This window comes from Poecile atricapillus, chromosome 21 (genome assembly GCF_030490865.1).
Source record: "Poecile atricapillus isolate bPoeAtr1 chromosome 21, bPoeAtr1.hap1, whole genome shotgun sequence".
NCBI lineage: Eukaryota > Metazoa > Chordata > Aves > Passeriformes > Paridae > Poecile > Poecile atricapillus.
The window spans coordinates 10306124-10322956 of NC_081269.1; the positions used below are offsets into that span (position 1 = coordinate 10306124).

General features: G+C 67.0%; 1 protein-coding gene across 3 annotated transcripts; it reads right to left on the minus strand.

The window, feature by feature from the left end:
* Positions 1-470: 470 nt before the first annotated feature.
* Positions 471-11166, minus strand: SEPTIN4 (septin 4). Of its 3 annotated transcripts, XM_058854498.1 has the most exons (12): positions 11062-11166; positions 6224-6523; positions 5912-6005; positions 5713-5799; positions 4811-4934; positions 4328-4462; positions 4136-4253; positions 3765-3866; positions 3317-3413; positions 3077-3239; positions 869-968; positions 471-608 (listed from the first exon to the last, which is right to left on the minus strand). In XM_058854498.1, the coding sequence occupies exons 1-12, from the start codon at positions 11062-11064 to the stop codon at positions 549-551; spliced, it is 1383 nt and encodes a 460-aa protein (XP_058710481.1). In that variant the 5' UTR covers positions 11065-11166; the 3' UTR covers positions 471-548. The 3 variants fall into 3 exon arrangements, with proteins under 3 accessions (XP_058710481.1, XP_058710480.1, XP_058710482.1); XM_058854497.1 differs by lacking the exon at positions 11062-11166 and having other exon boundaries at positions 6224-7104; XM_058854499.1 differs by lacking the exons at positions 471-608; positions 869-968; positions 11062-11166 and adding an exon at positions 1822-2297 and having other exon boundaries at positions 6224-7140.
* Between the last annotated feature and the right edge of the window lie 5667 nt (positions 11167-16833).

A 16833-nucleotide genomic window follows, 5' to 3' on the forward strand; every position in this document is an offset into this window, starting at 1 on the left:
AGGGCTGGACACTGACAGCTTCAGTCCCCCTGCACTGGTGCTGGCACGGAGCAGGATGGTGGCTGTCCCTCTGTCCCCTGTGGTCCCCAGGAGCTGAGGCCAGGGGAGCAGCCCTGTCCCCCAGAGAGGGGCAGCTGGGGCCTCGGGGGGCTGGCACCAGTGCCCCCCTTCCCTCCTCTCAGGCCAGGGCCAAGCTGAGCATAAAGGCTGTAAGCAGGGAGCCCGGGGTGACACGGGGACAAGGGACACACTGTGGGGACCAGGCTGGCCAGGGCCCTCCCCAGAGCTGTGGAGAAACGGGAAACCAAAGCTCGGGGGACCAAGCTGTTCCCAGTGAGGGCAGGGGACCCCGGGTTGGGTGCTCTGTCCCCTCGCTGTCCCCTCGTGTCCCCTCGTGTCCCCGCGGGCACTGGGCTGTTGGATAAGGCGATGCCACAGCTTAAGGTGGTGGGTGGGTGTTGGTACCGAGTCTGGCAGCGGGGCCGGGCGGGTGGAGCGTGATGTAAACATTTCTGATCGGGGCCAGGAGGAGGAGGAGGAGGGACGGGCTAGTGCGAGTCCTTCATCTGCTTCTGGATCTTCTGGAGCATCTCCTGCATCCGCCGCAGCTGGAAGGGAGCAGAGCCGGGATCGCGGATGGTGCCAAGCCCCAGCCACACATCTCCCGTGGAAATGGGGCTCGGGCTGAGCATCCCGGACAAACCGGGATTGCCCGGAGCTGGGGCGGGGGGAGCGGGGACCCCGGGATGCAGCTCCAGCCCCTGCGCGCTGGGATGCTGCAGGAAGGGAGGCTCCTGACGGCTGTGCTATCGCACACAGCCGGGGATGGAGGGAGCGGGGCTGGGGGCTCAGCCCGCCCCACACTCACCTCCTCATCCTTCTCCCGGATTAGCTTCTCCGTCTCCATGTCCGGCACCGGGGGGATCACGGGGATGGGGAAGTCGGTCCCGCTCTCCCGGGTCAGCTTGCTGTGGGCAGAGAGAGGAGGTGAGGCTGCCGGGGATATTCCCCCGTGGATGTCCCGAGCCCTGCATGTCCCCAGCACCCCCTGCCCAGCCCCTGGGCCCTATGGCCACCACCAGAGCGGCTTTTCCCTGGCAAGGGAGATGCGAGCAGTGCCAGGCACCCCCCAAACCTCAGCACCCTCAACCTGCCATGCACCAGCCAAGGGGGGACCCACGCCCTCCCGTTTGGGGAGAATCCCACGTGAGTTGGGTTCTCCTGGGCCAGTATTTGCCCCGCTGCTTTAAAACATCCAAACCTCACCATCTCCCCTCTGTCCCCCGGCCTCGGGACGGGCTCTCCAGGCGTTCCCTGCCCTGCGAGCCCCGGGGATGCTGCACCCCCTTTTCCCGAGCTCTGCCCCCATTCGAGGCCATTCGTGCTGGGGAGAGCCGCGAGCATCCCCCGGAGCCCCGGGCACGGCGCGGCTCGATGGCAGCTCCGTGCCCGCGGCCCTGGGAGGAACCAGCTCTGCGGGTCCCTGCGGGTCCCTGCGGGTGCCACCGCAGCGGTGACAGGGCCGGGACAGCGCCAGCCCCCGCGGGGACACGCGTGCTGCCCCGTGCCGCGGCCAGCGCGGCCCCTGCGGGCCAGGGGCGATGGGCACGGGTGGGCACGGGCAGGACAGCCCATCCATCCCTGCCAGCCCGTCCTGACAGCCCATCCATCCCTGCCAGCCCATCCATCCCTGCCAGCCCATCCATCCCTGACAGCCCATCCATCCCCCCCAGCCCATCCATCGCTCCCAGCCCAGCCCTGCCCCACCCTGCCGGGCTTTGGGAGCCGCTCCGGGAGGTCAGAGCTGCTTCTCTGGGCTCTGACCGTGGGGGAAGCACGTGGAGCTCCTGCCAGCCCTGGCAGCCACACCAGGCTGGAGCCGGGCAGCAGCAGTGGGGTGAGCAGCAGAGGCTCTCAGCACCCCAAAACCGCATCCCTGGGAGGGCAGCACGACCCCTTCCCTTGGGCAGCCCTGGGGGCTCAGTGCCACCGAACAGTGACATCCTCCAACCTGGCTGAGCAGGGGTGACCCCGGGGTGACACACGGTGTCCTCTGACACCCAAAGGGGAGCCTGTGTGGGACACCAGTGGGTGGCCACAGGGCCGGAGTGGGTGGCCACGGGGCTGGCTCGCCCCGGGGGCGGCTGCCTGGCCCTTGAGCAGGCACAGAAGGACCAAGACAGCGTTGGGTACCAACAAACACTTTATAGAGGGGCCGGGGGCGGCAGGGGGAGCAGGTCCCGGCTCAGTCGGCAGAGCAGTCCCCGCAGCACAGCCTCAGCACGGAGGGATGGCTCCTGGCCCGGGGCACACAGGGACAGACGCTCAGAGGTGCCTGGGGAGGTGCCTACAGCCACAGGCAGCCCCCCAGAGCACGGCTCCAGCCCCCCGGGACCCACAGAGCCTCCACTCACTCCCACACTGCGCCGACCCCCGACTGGAGGGTCCCACCCGGGACCCTGCCTAGGGGAGCTGCCCCAGCACCTCGGGGTGGCTAAAGGGGATTTGGGCGCCTTTAATTCGACTGATCCACGAGCAGAGCCCCAGCACCGGCTTTTGCTGGGCTCCTGCTGTGGCACCTGAGCCTGCAGGGATGCAAGGGCCCCCCCGTGTTGGGGCATCCCCCAGACACACCCAGCTCAGAGGGGACACAGGGTCCCCCTTGCTGCCAGAGCACACCCCGGGCCCCAGCCCCAGCCCTGGGGACACACGGGGTCCCCGTCACTGCTGGAACACACCCCACAAACCAACCCCAGCTCTGGGGAGATGCAGGGTCCCACTCTGGTGAGCGCCCCCAGCCACCCCAGGGTCACAGGGTGCCCCTCACTGCTGGAGCACCCCCAGGCACTCCCAGCCCAGGGGCACAGGAAGGACCCCCCAGCCCAGCAGGGCTCCCCAGCACGGAGCCTGGCACAGCCCTGAGCCGCTCGGGGTGCGTGGGGTCACCCCAAGGCGAGGAGCCCCCGGCCCAGCCCGGCCCCAGCCCGGCCCCAGCCCGGCCCCAGCCCGGCCCCGGCCCCAGCCCCGCCCAGCCCCGCCCAGCCCGGCCCCAGCCCGGCCCCAGCCCCGCCCGTACTTGCGGTTGCGCTCCTTGACCACCATGCGGGTCATGCTCTGGATGCACTGCGTGCGGTAATTCTCGTAGTGTGTCTCCCGGGTCACGTCCTTCAGGTCCTGCATGTGCGTCCTCACCAGCATCGTGCGCAGCTTCACGAAGTCGCAGTGGGACGGGTTCTCCACTGCGGGGGAGCCGGGGTCAGGGGGCCGGGGGGTCCGGGGGCCGTGGGGGACGCCGTGTCCCCGTCCCCAGCCTTACCTTCCACGATGCCCCAGGGGTAGAGGCGCCCGCGGACGCGCCGGCCCTTGGCCTCCACCACCGTGTTGCTGCCGATGACGGCGAAGGGGATGCTCTCCTGCAAGGGCGAGGGGGTGAGCAGGACCCTGCCGTGACCCCCACCTGCCAGGACCCACATCCCTCCACGTGCCCTCCTCGCTGTGTCCAGCACCCAAGATATCCCAAAGGCCCAGCTGTGGAGAGCCCCAGTGGGACAGCGGAGGTCGTGGCATGGGTTTCTCCACCCAAGCTCCATCCCAAGCTGCAGGTGTCACCCCTGGGACCTTGGTGACGTGTCTGGGTAGTGAGATATGTGCCAGCCCCTCCATGCTGGAGAGCTTGTGAGTCCTGCAGGTTCCCTAGGGTGACGTGTCCTCCCAGCCATGGGGCTCTGCCCCTCCAGTGATGGAGCTGGGGGAGCCAGACCCACCTTCAGTGCCTGGTCCTGCAGCTTGAACTCCTCATCCTCGTCCGAGTCGCACTCAGGGAATTGGTAGATGCGGATTCCGTAGTGGTCGATCTCCTCCCGGATCTGGAGGCAAACACCCCTGAGGGCGTGGGAGGCACCACACAGGGCCAATGGCCCCCAAAAGCCTGATCCCCCCAGACCAGATGTCATGGACACCCCCCGTCCTTCCAGCCCTCAGCTGACCCCCGGGCAGTTGTGTCCTTGGTGGCCACGGGGACAACATGGTCCTCTACAGCGCTGTGAGCCTGGAAAACGCTCCAGGGCAAATTCCAGGCAGGAGATGGATGGAGACACCCCCGTGCCCAGGGACCTGCTGGGACAGCTCTCCTCACCTTATTCTTCATGCGCTCCACCTCGGCAGGGGTCAGGGTGTCAGCTTTGGCCAGCACGGGCACGATGTTCACGCGCTGGTGCAGGGCTCTCATGAACTCCACATCCAGGGGCCGCAGCCTGCGGGGGGAGCGGGGTGAGCCCTGTCCTCTGAGCCCCTGGCCAGCCCCTGGCAGCACGGGCAGGGCCCGTACCCGTGGCCGAAGGGCGAGATGAAGTAGATGCAGCAGTGCACTCGGTTGTCCTGGATGTTTTTCCGGTTGAGGCCGCTTTCGTCACGGAAATACTGCTCGAACTGCTGGTCGATGTAGTCAGCCACCGGCTTCCAGCTGCAGGGACAGCGAGGTGACACCGAGTCCTCTGGGGACCCCCAGCTCAACACCTCCCACAGCTCAGCACCTAAGCCCAGTGAACCATGGGCATCCCACCCACCACGGGCTGCCCGCCCTGGGGAGACCCCTGCCCCATGGCACTCACCATCCCACCCCCTGGGGACAGTCCCCACCCCATGGCACTCACCATCCCACCCCCTGGGGACAGTCCCCTCCCCATGGCACTCACCATCCCATCCCCTGGGGACAGTCCCCTCCCCATGGCACTCACCATCCCCTGGGGACAGTCCCCTCCCCATGGCACTCACCATCCCCTGGGGACAGTCCCCTCCCCATGGCACTCACCACTCGGTGTTGTTGACGGCGTCCCCAAAGCCTGGCGTGTCCACGATGGTCAGGCGCAGCTTGACCCCCTTCTCCTCGATGTCCACCACGTGCTTGGTGATCTCCACCGTCTGCGTGATGCGCTCTGTGGGGAGGGACGCGTTACCGGGGGACACCAGGAAGGGTGGAGGTGACATGGGGACACGCTGTGACCCCCGGGTGTCATCCCTCACCCTGGGGGCCGGGTGACCCAGCTGGAGCAGCCCTGCCACACGCCTTGCTCCAGCCCAGGAGGGGATGCTCCATGCTCTGGTCCCCATGTACGTCCCCATGGATGTCCACCCATCCCATGGGGTGCCACGGCCACCCCAGGACCCCAGCTCAGCTCAGAGCCCTGCTGGGGCTGGCTCTTGCTGCAGGAGCATTCCAGGTGACCCCACAGCTCCAGCCTGCACGTGCCCCTTCACCCCAGGACCCTCCATGTCCCTGCAGCCCCGAGGATGCTCCTGCTGCGTTATGTGTTTTGGCTTTCACTCCAAGCAGCAGAAACAAACAAAAAAACACAAACTCGAACTCCTGGGGATTTGGGCAAGTTTGGGCCATTTTTATTCAAAAACTGGCTGCAGCTGAACTGGCACTGTGCCCCAAGCCTTGACTGTCCCCAGCCTCCCAGAAATGCTGCAGCTCCAGCCAATCCCCAACAAGCCAGGGCTTGTTTTCCCTGTGGAAATAAAGTCCCCATGGGGGGTTCCCATCCCGGGCAGGGGGCTCACCACTGCGAGCAGCTGACAACACAGCACGTGTTGTTCCAGGGGAGCCTGGCTGGGCAGGGAGAGGGGCTGCAGCCCCCAGGAGCATCCCCGGGCTCTGCCACTGCCCAGGTCCCCCAGGACACCCCTCTGGACTATGAGTGCCCCCCTGACCTTCAGCATTGAGCAGCTTGCGGTCCCTGTACATGTCCGTCAGGAAGAGGCTGTTGACCAGGGTGGATTTGCCCAGCCCGGATTCCCCTGAGAAAGCAGGACAAAGATGAGGGGGCAGCCAGTGTCCCCCCGTCCCCAGTCCAGGGTGTTTGGGATCCAGAGTGGGGTCAGCACCCCCAGGCCGGCTGGACCCCCGTACCTGCCACCATGAGGGTGAAGTCGAAGCCCTTCTTCACCGACTTGCGATGCACCTGGTTGGGCAGCGTGGCAAAGCCCACGTACTCCTTGTCATCCTGCAGAGGGCAGAGGGGACGTGGGACAGGGCCACCGCCAGCCCACTTCCCACCCTGGAAAGCCCCCCCTTAATCCCGCAAAGGGATTCCCAGGGCTGCAGTTCCAAGGGGTGAGGCCGTGCCTGCCCAAACCTTTGCGTTCGCAAGATGGGAACGTCCTCAGTCCCACAGCCCCTCGCCCCAGCTGTGTCCCCCCTCCCCAGGGACACATCCCGCACCTCGGAGGAGTCGTAGGGGTCCAGCTGCCCCCAAGGGCTCCGCGGGCGGTTGGGGCTCGGGGGTGGGGGGGCGGCGATGTGCTGCTGGAAATCCGAGGGCCGGGAGCGGGAGAAGATCCTGCTGTCCCTGTCGTCACTGCCTTCGTCTGGGGGGACCCTGGCCACACTGCCCAGGGGGTGGCCAGGCTCCCGCCGGCTCTCCGCAGCCTCCACCTTCCTGGAGCTGTCAGCAGCCGGGCAGTCCCGGAGGAACTGGCTCAGCTCAGCCTCGTCCGAGTCCTCCTTCAGGAAACGCTTTATCTGGGGACCAATGGAGGAGGTGACAGTGGTGGTGGCAATGCCAGCCCGAGGTGGCACCGCCCGGCTCAGCCTCGCAAGCCCCCGAGCCGCAGCAGCCAGACACATGCAGCCTAAAGGTGGCAGGGATGGGAGAAGAGACGGGACACGGCCACCCCAGGGGACCAGCCACCACCCTGGGGACAGCCGGGGGACAGCCTCGGGGATGGCAGCGGGGACAGCCGTGGTTCCTCGCAGCTCGGGCGCTTACGACTTGCGGCGTGGGGACGGCAGCCAGCTCCTGGCACTCCGGGGGACAGGGGTGGGCACCTTCCCCCTGGGCACCCCGCCGCTCCTCGGGGTCTTCTGGGGCGGCCAGGACCCCCCCGCGCCCCATGGCCTGCCAGGAGGACAGGGAGGGGGCCGGGACGAGGCAGAGACACCAAGAAGAGATGAAGAGCAGTTGGGGGGTGACCTGAGCTGGGCAGCAGCCAGGGGAAGGCAGATGGTGGGCAGGGGTCCCCAGATGCCCGTGCCCCCTCCCGCTGCCCGTTCACAGGGTGTCAGCACGGGCCAGGGGGGCTCCCCTCAGTCCCAGGAGACAGCCAGGGCAGGGGACCCGGCCGAGGACCCCGACACCCCCCGGCAGGGGCCGGGGACGACAGGCACAGCTGCCCCCGAGCACCAGCGGGGTGGCGGGGCTGGGACCAGGGTCGGGGCCGCCGGGGTTGGGATGGCTCCACATCCTGTTTACAAGCGTTCGAGGAGACGCGTTCCCAAGGGCACGTCCGGCAGCGGCTCCCGTGGTACCAAACCCTGCTCTCAGCAGGGTCCCCAGGGTCCCAAGGCAACCGCCAGGCGACCCCAGCCCCACGGGCAGTGAGACCCCACAGGAGAGAGGGGCCGGGGGAGCCCGTGACCCTGCAGGCTCGCAGCTCGGGTCAGTGTCCCCCCAGCCGGGGGCTCGAGGCGACATCCCTCCGTGGGGACACGGGGACACGTGTCCTCCCTCCCCTGCGCCGTGTCCCCCGCTCGCTGCCGGCCGAGATGGGCGGAATTAACGGGCTGGAAACAAGGTCACGGCGCTGCCGGGGCTGAGCGCCCGCACTCCCGGCCCCGCTCCCGCCGCTGCCCCGCGGCCACCGGCACCGGCACCACGGGCCCAGGCTGGGGGACAGCTGGGGGCAGCTGAGGGACCCCCGTGCTCCCCTCTGCCCCAGCGGTCCGGAGTGTTCGGTGCTCTGTGTGACCGCAGCATCCTCTTCCTCACCGCCCTTGACCTGGGGGACCTCGGGGCCAGCCCCAGCACAGCCCGGCCGGGGACACCCGGGGATGGGAGGTGATGCCACCACCAGCGGCGAGCGCTTCCAGCCCTGCTGCCGCTCCGTCCCTCGGGGCTCCAGCATTTTGGGGCTCGCCCTTGTCCCCCACCCCCGGAGAAGCCGACGACCTCGGCAGCGCCGCGGCACCGAGGTTTGCGCCGCATCCTTGGGGGTCCTGCAGCAAGTGCAGCCCCCGACAGGGCTGTCCCAGGCACGGAGGGTCAGCTGTGGCAGCTGATCCACAGAACCGGGATGCTCCGTGCCCCCCACCCCCTCTGCCCCCTCTCTGGCCCCGCCGGGGACGGGCGCTGCCCCCGTACCTCTTGCCCAGGCTGCAGCTCGGGGCAGGTGGCCATGGCACAGCCGGTGTCGCCCGTGGCCAGCAGAAGATGCCGAGTGGCACCGGCTGTGCCGAGGGCTGGGGAGCAGCATTAGCATAACTCCACCCTGGGCAGGCTCCGTGCAGGGCGCCCGCGGCACCCAGCAGCCAGGCACGGCCCCCGCCAGGGGCACGGGAGGGGACAGGGACCCCCGGGCACAGCCAAACCCAGCTCCCATCTCCCGGCTGTGGGGATTGCAAGGATCAGCCATCATTGCTCAAGGAGTCCTGGGGGGCTGCAGGACCACCACCATCAGCACCAGCACCACCAGCACCCCTGGCCTGAACACACAGATTGGCTGCAGCCCAGGAGGACACTCGGTCCTTGGAAACACCTCTGGCCCAGCACAAAAACCAGCCTGGAACAAAACTCCCTCCGTCCCGGGACTGAATGCCCCTCCAGTCCAGCGCACACCACGTCTACCCCCGATGCCCACCTGGAGCATCCCCCAGCAGGGCTCCAGAGCCCCTTTGAGGTCAGAAACGCAGTTTTCCCACACTTTTGCACCTGTCAAAGCTTCCCCACGTGGCTCCAAGCTTTTGCTCGAGCTGGGCCTGGCTGGGAAGGACCCAGCCCTGGACTGGGAGAAGCAGGGACGCTGCCCACCACAGGGATCCCAGGCAGAAGCTCCAGCATTCCCTCCCCGGCTTTCCCGGCTCATCCCTGGGAGGCGAAGGGTTAACAGTGCCCCAGGAGGAGCCGTGGGTGGTGGCCAGGGTTCCCCAGCTGTCACTTCGAGGTCACCAGGGACGGTGATTCACCTCGATGCGTGTCGAGATGCATCAGAGCAGCTCAGGCGCGATCCGGGGTCGCTCGGCCGCTTTCCAAGCGTCCCGGGCTTGGAAATCCCGGCAGGAGCGGGGATTGACGGAGCGAGAGCCCGGGGCTGTGCCGGTGCCCCGGTAAGCAGATTACACACGCGGCTGGGTGAGTGCCCTCACAGCCGGGCTGTCACTGCGCATCGCACCGTCCCCTCTCGGGGACAGCCCGGGGGGACACGGGGGCAAAGCCTGACCTCGGAAAGGCACCGGCTGCCCCTGAGCATCGTTCCGCGGGTACCGCATTCCCACGGGAGGTGTTCTCCCAGCCTGCTTCTGCAGGGAAAGGACGGGAACGTCCCGGCGAGGTGTTGTCTCTCTCGCCAGGCTGACAGAGGCGTTCCCAAGCCCTCTAAAGGTGACAGCCACGATGCCACGCTCGGCACAGCCGCTGTGTCACTGTGGCTGAGCATCCCAGGCACAAACGCTGTGCCAAAGGCACGAACTCCAGGCAGGACGAGCCCCCAGCGAGGCCGAGCGCTGCCAGGACCAGGCCAGCTCGTTCCCAGGGATACAGGACCTGGGCTGTGCCTGCTCGGCCCCGCCTCTGGATGAACGGGATGCTCCGGCCGGAGAATCAGGGTACCCCCAGCTCTGCCACCCCACCCATCAGCAGCATTCCAGATGGGAAACTGAGTCTGCCGGCAGCTCCAAGAGGAGCAGGTTACTGGGCACCCTAAGGGTGGGAGGCGGGCTGTGGTGTGGGTCCCTGCTCTGGGCAGGGGACAGGCAGCTGAGCACGGGCGATGAGAGCCACAGCCACAGCTCCAGTCCCTCTCCCGCAGGGAATTCTCCAGCTTGAAGCACCTGAGAGGGGAGCCCAGGATGGGACCATGAGCAGCGGCTCCCTGTGAGCCGGGACATGAGAGCGAGGCCTGTTCAGGCTGGAAACCAGGCGGCATCTCAGCTCGTGGGGCTGGGCAAGATCTGACCCACTCACAGTGGGGTGGGCGGAGGGTGTGGAGCGCTCATGCTGCTCCTCCGGGCCAGCTGGGAACTGCTCTGGGGACAGAGGGATGTGGTGTTTGTGGCAGGGGCACCGGCTCTGCCTCTGTGTGTCCTTGTGGAGCTCCTCCAGCTCACCCCACGTGCAGGGCGAGGGAGCGCAGCTGTCCCCGGTCCCCAGCTGTGACCGCTGTCCCCCCCGCGATGTTTCCGAGGCTGCTGTGAGCATCCCAAACCCACAGCCTGGAGCCTGTCGGGAAGGCGCTCCGTTGCGACACGCTCCGCCAGCCGCCCTCCTCTCTGCTTTCACTGCGTCCAGCTCCGGAGGAATGTGCCGGGCTGGTTCCCACGGCGGCTGCCGGGGCAGCGCTCCCCGCCGGGGCCGCTTGTCCCAGCGGCCACAGCCCGGTGCCACTCGAGCCACGGCCCCCTCCGTCCTCATCCCCAGCCTGGACACAGCCCGAGGTCCCCGCGGAGACGTGGCCCGGCCGAGCGGCTCCTGGGGACCTGCCACCACGGCGGGGGAGCGAGGCAGAACGGGAGACGCAGAACGGGAGATGCAGAACGGGAGATGCAGAACGGGAGATGCAGAACGAGCCGTCGCGGGCCGGGAATGCCGGCGGAGGCTCTGGACCTTGCCGGTGAGTACAGAACCGGCTCGGTGCGTGTGACGGTCCCGGCCGAGGGCCCGGCCAGGCTGGCGGTGCCACCAGCGCCGCAGCCCGGGGACCTGCCAAGAGCTGGGGACCGATGCTCGGCACGGAGCCACGCCAGAGTAGCTCCCGCCGCACACGCACGGACACCGGGAGGGAGCGCAGGACAGGGGGACACACAGGTGACGCTCCCGGCTCTGCCCTCCCCGCTGAGGGCCCGTGGCTCCCCCTCGTCCCCCGGGGCTGCCGCCGGCCGAGGCCCGGCAGGTGCTGCCCCACCGCCCGTGTCCCCCCCGCGCTCCGCTGCGGCACCGGCGGCCCCGGTCCGCTCCGCCCCCGCGCACCGTCACCTTCACGGAGGGCAGCGGGCCCGGGGCTGCGGGAGCGGGCCCGTGCCGCCGTGCGGGGCAGCCCGGGCCGGTCCCACGTCCGCGCCGGCCTTACCATGGCTGCGGCGCCGGGCGCCGTCCGGGAGCGGCGGCTGCCGATGAGCACGGCCGGGCCCCGCCGCGGATTAGCAGAAATAGCAGCGGCGGGGGCGGGGGCGGCCCCGGGGCGGGGCGGGCGGGGGAACGGGCGGGGCGGCCGTTCGGCATCACCGACAGCGGCACCGGGCACCGGCACCGGCACCGGCATCAGCATCGGCATCAGTGCCCGGCACCGGCATCAGTGCCCAGCACCGGCATCGGCATCAGCGGCCGGCACCGCGCACCGCGCACGGGCACCGGCAACGGCACCGGGGCCGAGAATTGTACACCAGGCACCGGCACCAGCAGCGGGCAGCAGGACCAGACACCGCACACCACGCACTGGCACCACGCACTGGGTACCAGCACCGGGCACTGGGCACCAGCATCCATTGGCGTCCAGCTCTGGCATCAATACCTGGCACCGGCCCCAGGCACTCGCTCCGGCACCGGGCACCGGGCACCGGGGCCGGGCATCGGCTCTGGAGCTCTCAGCGGGCGCCAGGAACCGCACAGTGGTGGTGGCACAGGGCAGGAGCACCAGGCACAGGCTCCAGCACCAGTGCTGGGGCACCAGCACCAGGAACAAGATGCTGCAGCAGGGACAGGGTGCACAGGGTGCAGGGCACCAGTACTGGGCGCTGGGCACTGGCAGGCAGTGGCTGTAAGGCCCCAGAGCCCGTCACTGGTGCAGGTGAGAGGAAATGGCCCCTGTGACAGTGAGTCACAGTGGACACCTCCTGGCAGTGCCACCAGCACCGGGCATTGCCCTGCAGGTCCCAGGTATTGCACAGGAGGCACTGAGCTCCACACCAGCCGCTGGCTCTTGGGAGCACTGGGCACCACTCAGGGGGTGTTAAGTCCTGGGAAAACACCCCAGCACCACACATCCCTCATCACCTGCTGGGCACCAGGGACTGGCAACTGCACTGGGTCACCAAACCCAGCCTGTCTCCCCCTCCCGAAGGTTTCCTGGGTGCTGCTGGGCCATGCTGCCCCTGGCTGGCAAAGGAACTCGGACACGCGGCTGGCTGTGCCCCTGTCCCCATCCCTCCCATCCCGCCCCATCCCACCCCAGGGATGGCAGCGCCTTCCCGGGATGCCCCCGAGCCCACGTGAGTGGCAGTGGCACGCGGCTGTGTCCCCGTGTCCCCGGGGCAGGGAGGATGCTGGCACCGCGCTCGTGTTCCGGCCGTGAAAGGGGCAGGGGAAGCCTTGGCCGCGGTGGCCGCTCCCCGTGGCGAGCAGCTGGCAGAGCTCAGCCCTCCCCAAACTTCAGTCTCCCGGCCCAGCTGCTCCTCAGGACTGTCCTTGTCCCACCTCAGACTCTCTCCAAGCCAGGGAGCTGGCGAGGTCACACGCGTTCCCTCTCAGGGGCTTCTCCTCCCTTGCCTCAGTTTCCCTGCCCATGAAAAACCCCATGGTAATTCCCCAGGAGGAAAAGACGGATCCAGCTCCAGTCAGGCTCTGACTGAAGCTGTGTGGCTCCACAAAAAGCATCTCAGCCTTGTCCCCAACCTTGTCACTGCCTGGAATCTCTTTCCCTCCGACGTTATAGATCCAGGCTGTGTCCAGATGGCTCCACATTCTCTTTATTCCAATAAATAACCACAACATGCTCAGCACAGCCTCAGAGAGCACCGGCGGCCAGCTCGACCGTGTCCGGGGTGCAGGCAGGGATCCTGCTCTCCCAGCACCTCATCTTGGCTGGCTGCAGGGTCCAGGCAGAGGGCAGGTGGGGGCAGGCAGGGGCAGGCAGGTGAGGGTGGCTGTTTACATCCCTAATCCCCACAGGCAGCGCTTTCCTCCAGGATTAGCGGGGATTAGGGGCTCGGGGGCTCCAGGAGCTCAGCCCGGGCTCTCCCTGCCCTTCAAGGAGCGCCCTGAGCCCCGCGGGGGCGGGCGGGCACTGCCGGGCTCAGCCGGGCGCTCCCAGCCCGGCACTGCCTCCTTCAGCTGCCTCTTCTCAACCCGCACAGCCCGCAGCAGCCACCCCGCTCGCCACGGCCTCGCTCCGGTAGCCCAGTGCCCTTCGAGGCCGGGGAGCTGCAACCTGGGCTTTAGAGAGCATTAAAAGCTGAAGGGATCAGCTGAGGGGCGGGAGAGGACACGGGGGCTGCACGTTGTGTCTGGGAGATGACGGACAGGGAGCGATGGCGATGCCCAGGGAGGGTGGCACGGCTGGAGAGGTCCCCAAGGTCCCCGAGGCACAGCGGGGCTCCTCGGGCCGGCAGCAGCAGATCCCAGGTCCCGGCCCGGCTGGGAAGTCTCCGCTCACTACCGGGGCCCAGAGCTCTATAATTACCATGGGAGGCTGAGTTATTTTGGGAAGCGGCTTTGCTGCTGCCAAAGCTTTTATTCCTCCAAACCAAAACAAGATGGAAAGAGCCCAGCCCAGGATGCTGCATCCGGTGGGCGTGGGGAGCTTAACCTCTTCTCTGCCTGCCCGCTCCCCCTGCCCACCCCCGGCATCGGGACAGGCCCGGGGCTCAGGCTGCCCTGCAGGGCTCGAAGGAGGGGCAGGGATGAAGATTTGGGCTCACGGAGACCACAGGGTGTCAGCCAGGCACGGGATGGAGCTGGGGGTCAGTCCTGTCCTCGACTGCTGGCAGGTCCAGAGGTCACATGTTTGGATGCTTCCCTGCACCCACCGTGAGAACCTTTATTTTTAGCTCTTTCTCTTGCAACAGGTCCCGTTCTGGGGCCCTCCTGGCGCTGTGGCACACAAGGATCACCTTGTGTGTGGAGCAGTGCACCTCGCTGCTGCTCCCAGTGACACATCCCAGGGGACAGAGCCCCAAGGGTCCATCCCCAAAGCCACCAGGCACAAGTTCTGCTCTCCACTCTCCAAAGCAGCCACGCTCCAAGCTAGGAATAAACTCATTTTTCACACTGTGGAAAGGATAAGCCACGTCAGGCACCCTACGGTGCTCCCCAAGATCAGCTCCAGCATGGGGATGAGTGGGTTAAGGGGTCTGTGCTCAGGGTGGACCCTGAAAACCTGGGGTGTAACTCCTGCCTTTTGGTCTCTTTCCCTTGGTCTGAGCCCAGAAGGGCTGCTCGTGCCCGGGCTGCTCCCTGTGCTTGTTTCACAGGGCAGCCAGTAGCCCCAAACCCACCATCTGGGGTCCCCCAAACCCAAAACCCACATGCCAGGGTCTTCCAGCTCCCCAAAAAGAAGCACAGGGGTTCCCTAGACTCACACATCAGGGTCCCACAACTCCCCAAACCTCCCTGGGCTGTCTCTGCAGGGAGCTCTGGCTCAGAGTAGGGGGGTCTGGGGGTTCTGAGGGTCCCCATTGCCCAAGTCCAGGCAGTGCCAGCCCCTCAGAGGGGTTTGGACATGGGATGAGCTCTATGGAACAGTGTCACAGAAGTGGGGATGGTGCCACAGCCATCCAAACCCATCAGCCCAGGTGTGTTTGGATGGCTGAGACACCCAGCCCACATGAGGTCCCCTCCCCTCCTGGGACTGAACCTTGCCACAGCTCCTCACGTGTCACCAGCTCCCAGATCCCTCACAAAACACTCATCAGTCGATGCTGCCCATCCCTGGTCCTGCCTGGGACCCTGGTGGCACTGGGCAATCACTTACCCATCACTTACCTGCCCCTCTGGAGCCCCACCCAGCAGCTGTGTCAGGGATGTCCCCCTGTGTCCCCAGCTGGCAGAGAGGGGCAGGAAGGCAGACCCACATTCCCAGGGCTGTGTTTATAAATGCCACGTTTATGCAGACCTTATAAAAACTGCTGGCAAATGAGGTGGGGACTGTGTCCCATGGGATTTTCTTGCCTTTCTGGAGGATTTGGCCAGCCTCACCTGTCAGAGGACACCAGAGTGGGGACAGGAGCTGCAGCGCCAGCCCTTCTTCACATCCTCATATCCCACAGCCCATTCCAGCTATGGGGGAACTTGAGGCAGACAGGCACTGACCCCCCCAGCATTGGCCTCGGAGTTCCACCAGGGTTTTGGGCTTCTGGAGGTTCCCCATGGAGCCACCAGGTGACACGTGTGACCCAAGGAGGTGGCTCCTATCCCAGCCCAGGTGCAGAGGGGAGGTGTGACAGTGACACCAAATCACGGAGGGAGGGCTCAGGCTGCTCCAGGACCACACAAAGCCCCTGTTCCTGAGCCACAGGGAGGGATCCTGTACCCAGGGGACACAAATGGCTCTGGGGACAGGGTCAACCACCGCAGACACCCTGCAGAGCCACGTGCCAGATGCAGGATGGAGCATCACCAGGATTCTTCCAATCCAGCCTCTGGCTCAAAAGAGGGATGGGCTGAGGTGGAAAGGGTTCCAGAAGATCCCAAATGGATCCCAGATTCCATTGCCTGCATTGGAAAATCCTCATGTGGGATGAGTCTTGCTGTGGCCAGGGATGGGGACCAGACCCCAGGTCCCCAGGGAGCTGGACACCCCAGTGACCTCTCTCCAGCTCCACACATCCCTGTGGAGCTCGGTGCTTTGGGGGGATCCCAGGAATCCTTTTCCATCTCTGCACATCCCTGTGGAGGCTGGCTGTCCTGACCAGTCCCCATGTTGGCTACCCCAGCATGAGCCCTGCTCCCCGGGGCTGGCTTTACACCGAAGGCAAAGCAGCTCCACGGCACGGATCTGCTGCACGGCTCCACCCTGCTGTGACAGTGGGCACGGCCAGCAGGGGGACACACGGCTTGGGGACCCTGGTGACACAGGCAGGGATGGCACCAGTCCCAGGGCTGCGGGTACCCACAGTGGGGTGGGGACAGCACAAAGGGTGACAACAGCACTGTCCCCACGGGGGTGAGCGAACTGGTGGGTGCCACCACAGCCAGTGCCACAGCCTCACCTTGGCCAGAGAGACCGTCCCCTCCTGCCTCAGTTTCCCCAGGAGCTCCCAGCCCCCCCGGGGGAGGCGAGCGATTGCCAACAGGCTGGGCAGCGAGCGGGGAAGGATTTATTGACTCACGGCTCGGGGTACATCACAGTTTGAGCTCCCTTCCCGCCTCAGCAGAGGACGTTGCCTTGGATTTCCCGGGCAAAAGTGCACGGAGAGACTTCACAGTTTGATCCCTTTGGGAAAGCAGAACCGAGGCAGTGACAAATGGCAAACGCTACGTTGTATGAAAAAATAATACAAACTCTTCTCTTTAAATATCTTACAGAAAAATGAACCTGAATAAAGAGCATGAAAAGCACCGCGTGGCGCCACCCCCTGGGCCCCCCGGGGCAGGGGGACCGGGATGAGCCACAGCCCCACGTCCCTCTGGAGCTCCCGGAGCCATCCCAGGGCTGCATAGTCGGGGCTCGGCACGGGCAGCAGAGGCGTGGGGGCAGCAGGGACCCCGTGCCCGTCCCCGCACCACGGGGGCGTCCCCCAGGACCCCTCTCTCGGCCGGGGGTGCCGGCAGGAGCAGCCTCGGGGCCCGGCCGAGGGCGGGGGTGTCGCTACGAGGGTGCGGTGGGGGCCGCGGGGTCCCTCCCGTGCGCAGTGCAAGTTCACCGAAAGCCAAGGCACCGCGGCTCTGTCCGGGCAGCCCCGCTGTGCAAAGGGGAGCGGAGCCTTTGGGGTGCGGCCGCCCGGGCTGGTCCCGGCGGTCAGAGCTACAGCGTGCGGGTGCCCAGGGCCATGCGGCCCCGGGGAGAGCCGGCTCCCCGGGGTGGGCAGCGGGGCGGGGGCCCGGGGGTCCAGCCCCGGGTGGGGCAGCCCCAGGAGCGGCTGGCGGCGGGCACAGCTCCTTCTCCCGTGAGTGCCGGGGGATGCGG

Coding starts and splice junctions, on each gene's coding strand:
- SEPTIN4 (XM_058854497.1), bottom strand. CDS start 6,628: ATGTGTCTGGCTGCTGCGGCTCGGGGGCTTGCGAGGCTGAGCCGGGCG. Junction 6,006..6,223: donor ACCCCTACGACTCCTCCGAG/GTGCGGGATGTG, acceptor TGCCCTCTGCAG/GATGACAAGGAGTACGTGGG. Junction 609..868: donor TCCGGGAGAAGGATGAGGAG/GTGAGTGTGGGG, acceptor GCTCCCTTCCAG/CTGCGGCGGATGCAGGAGAT.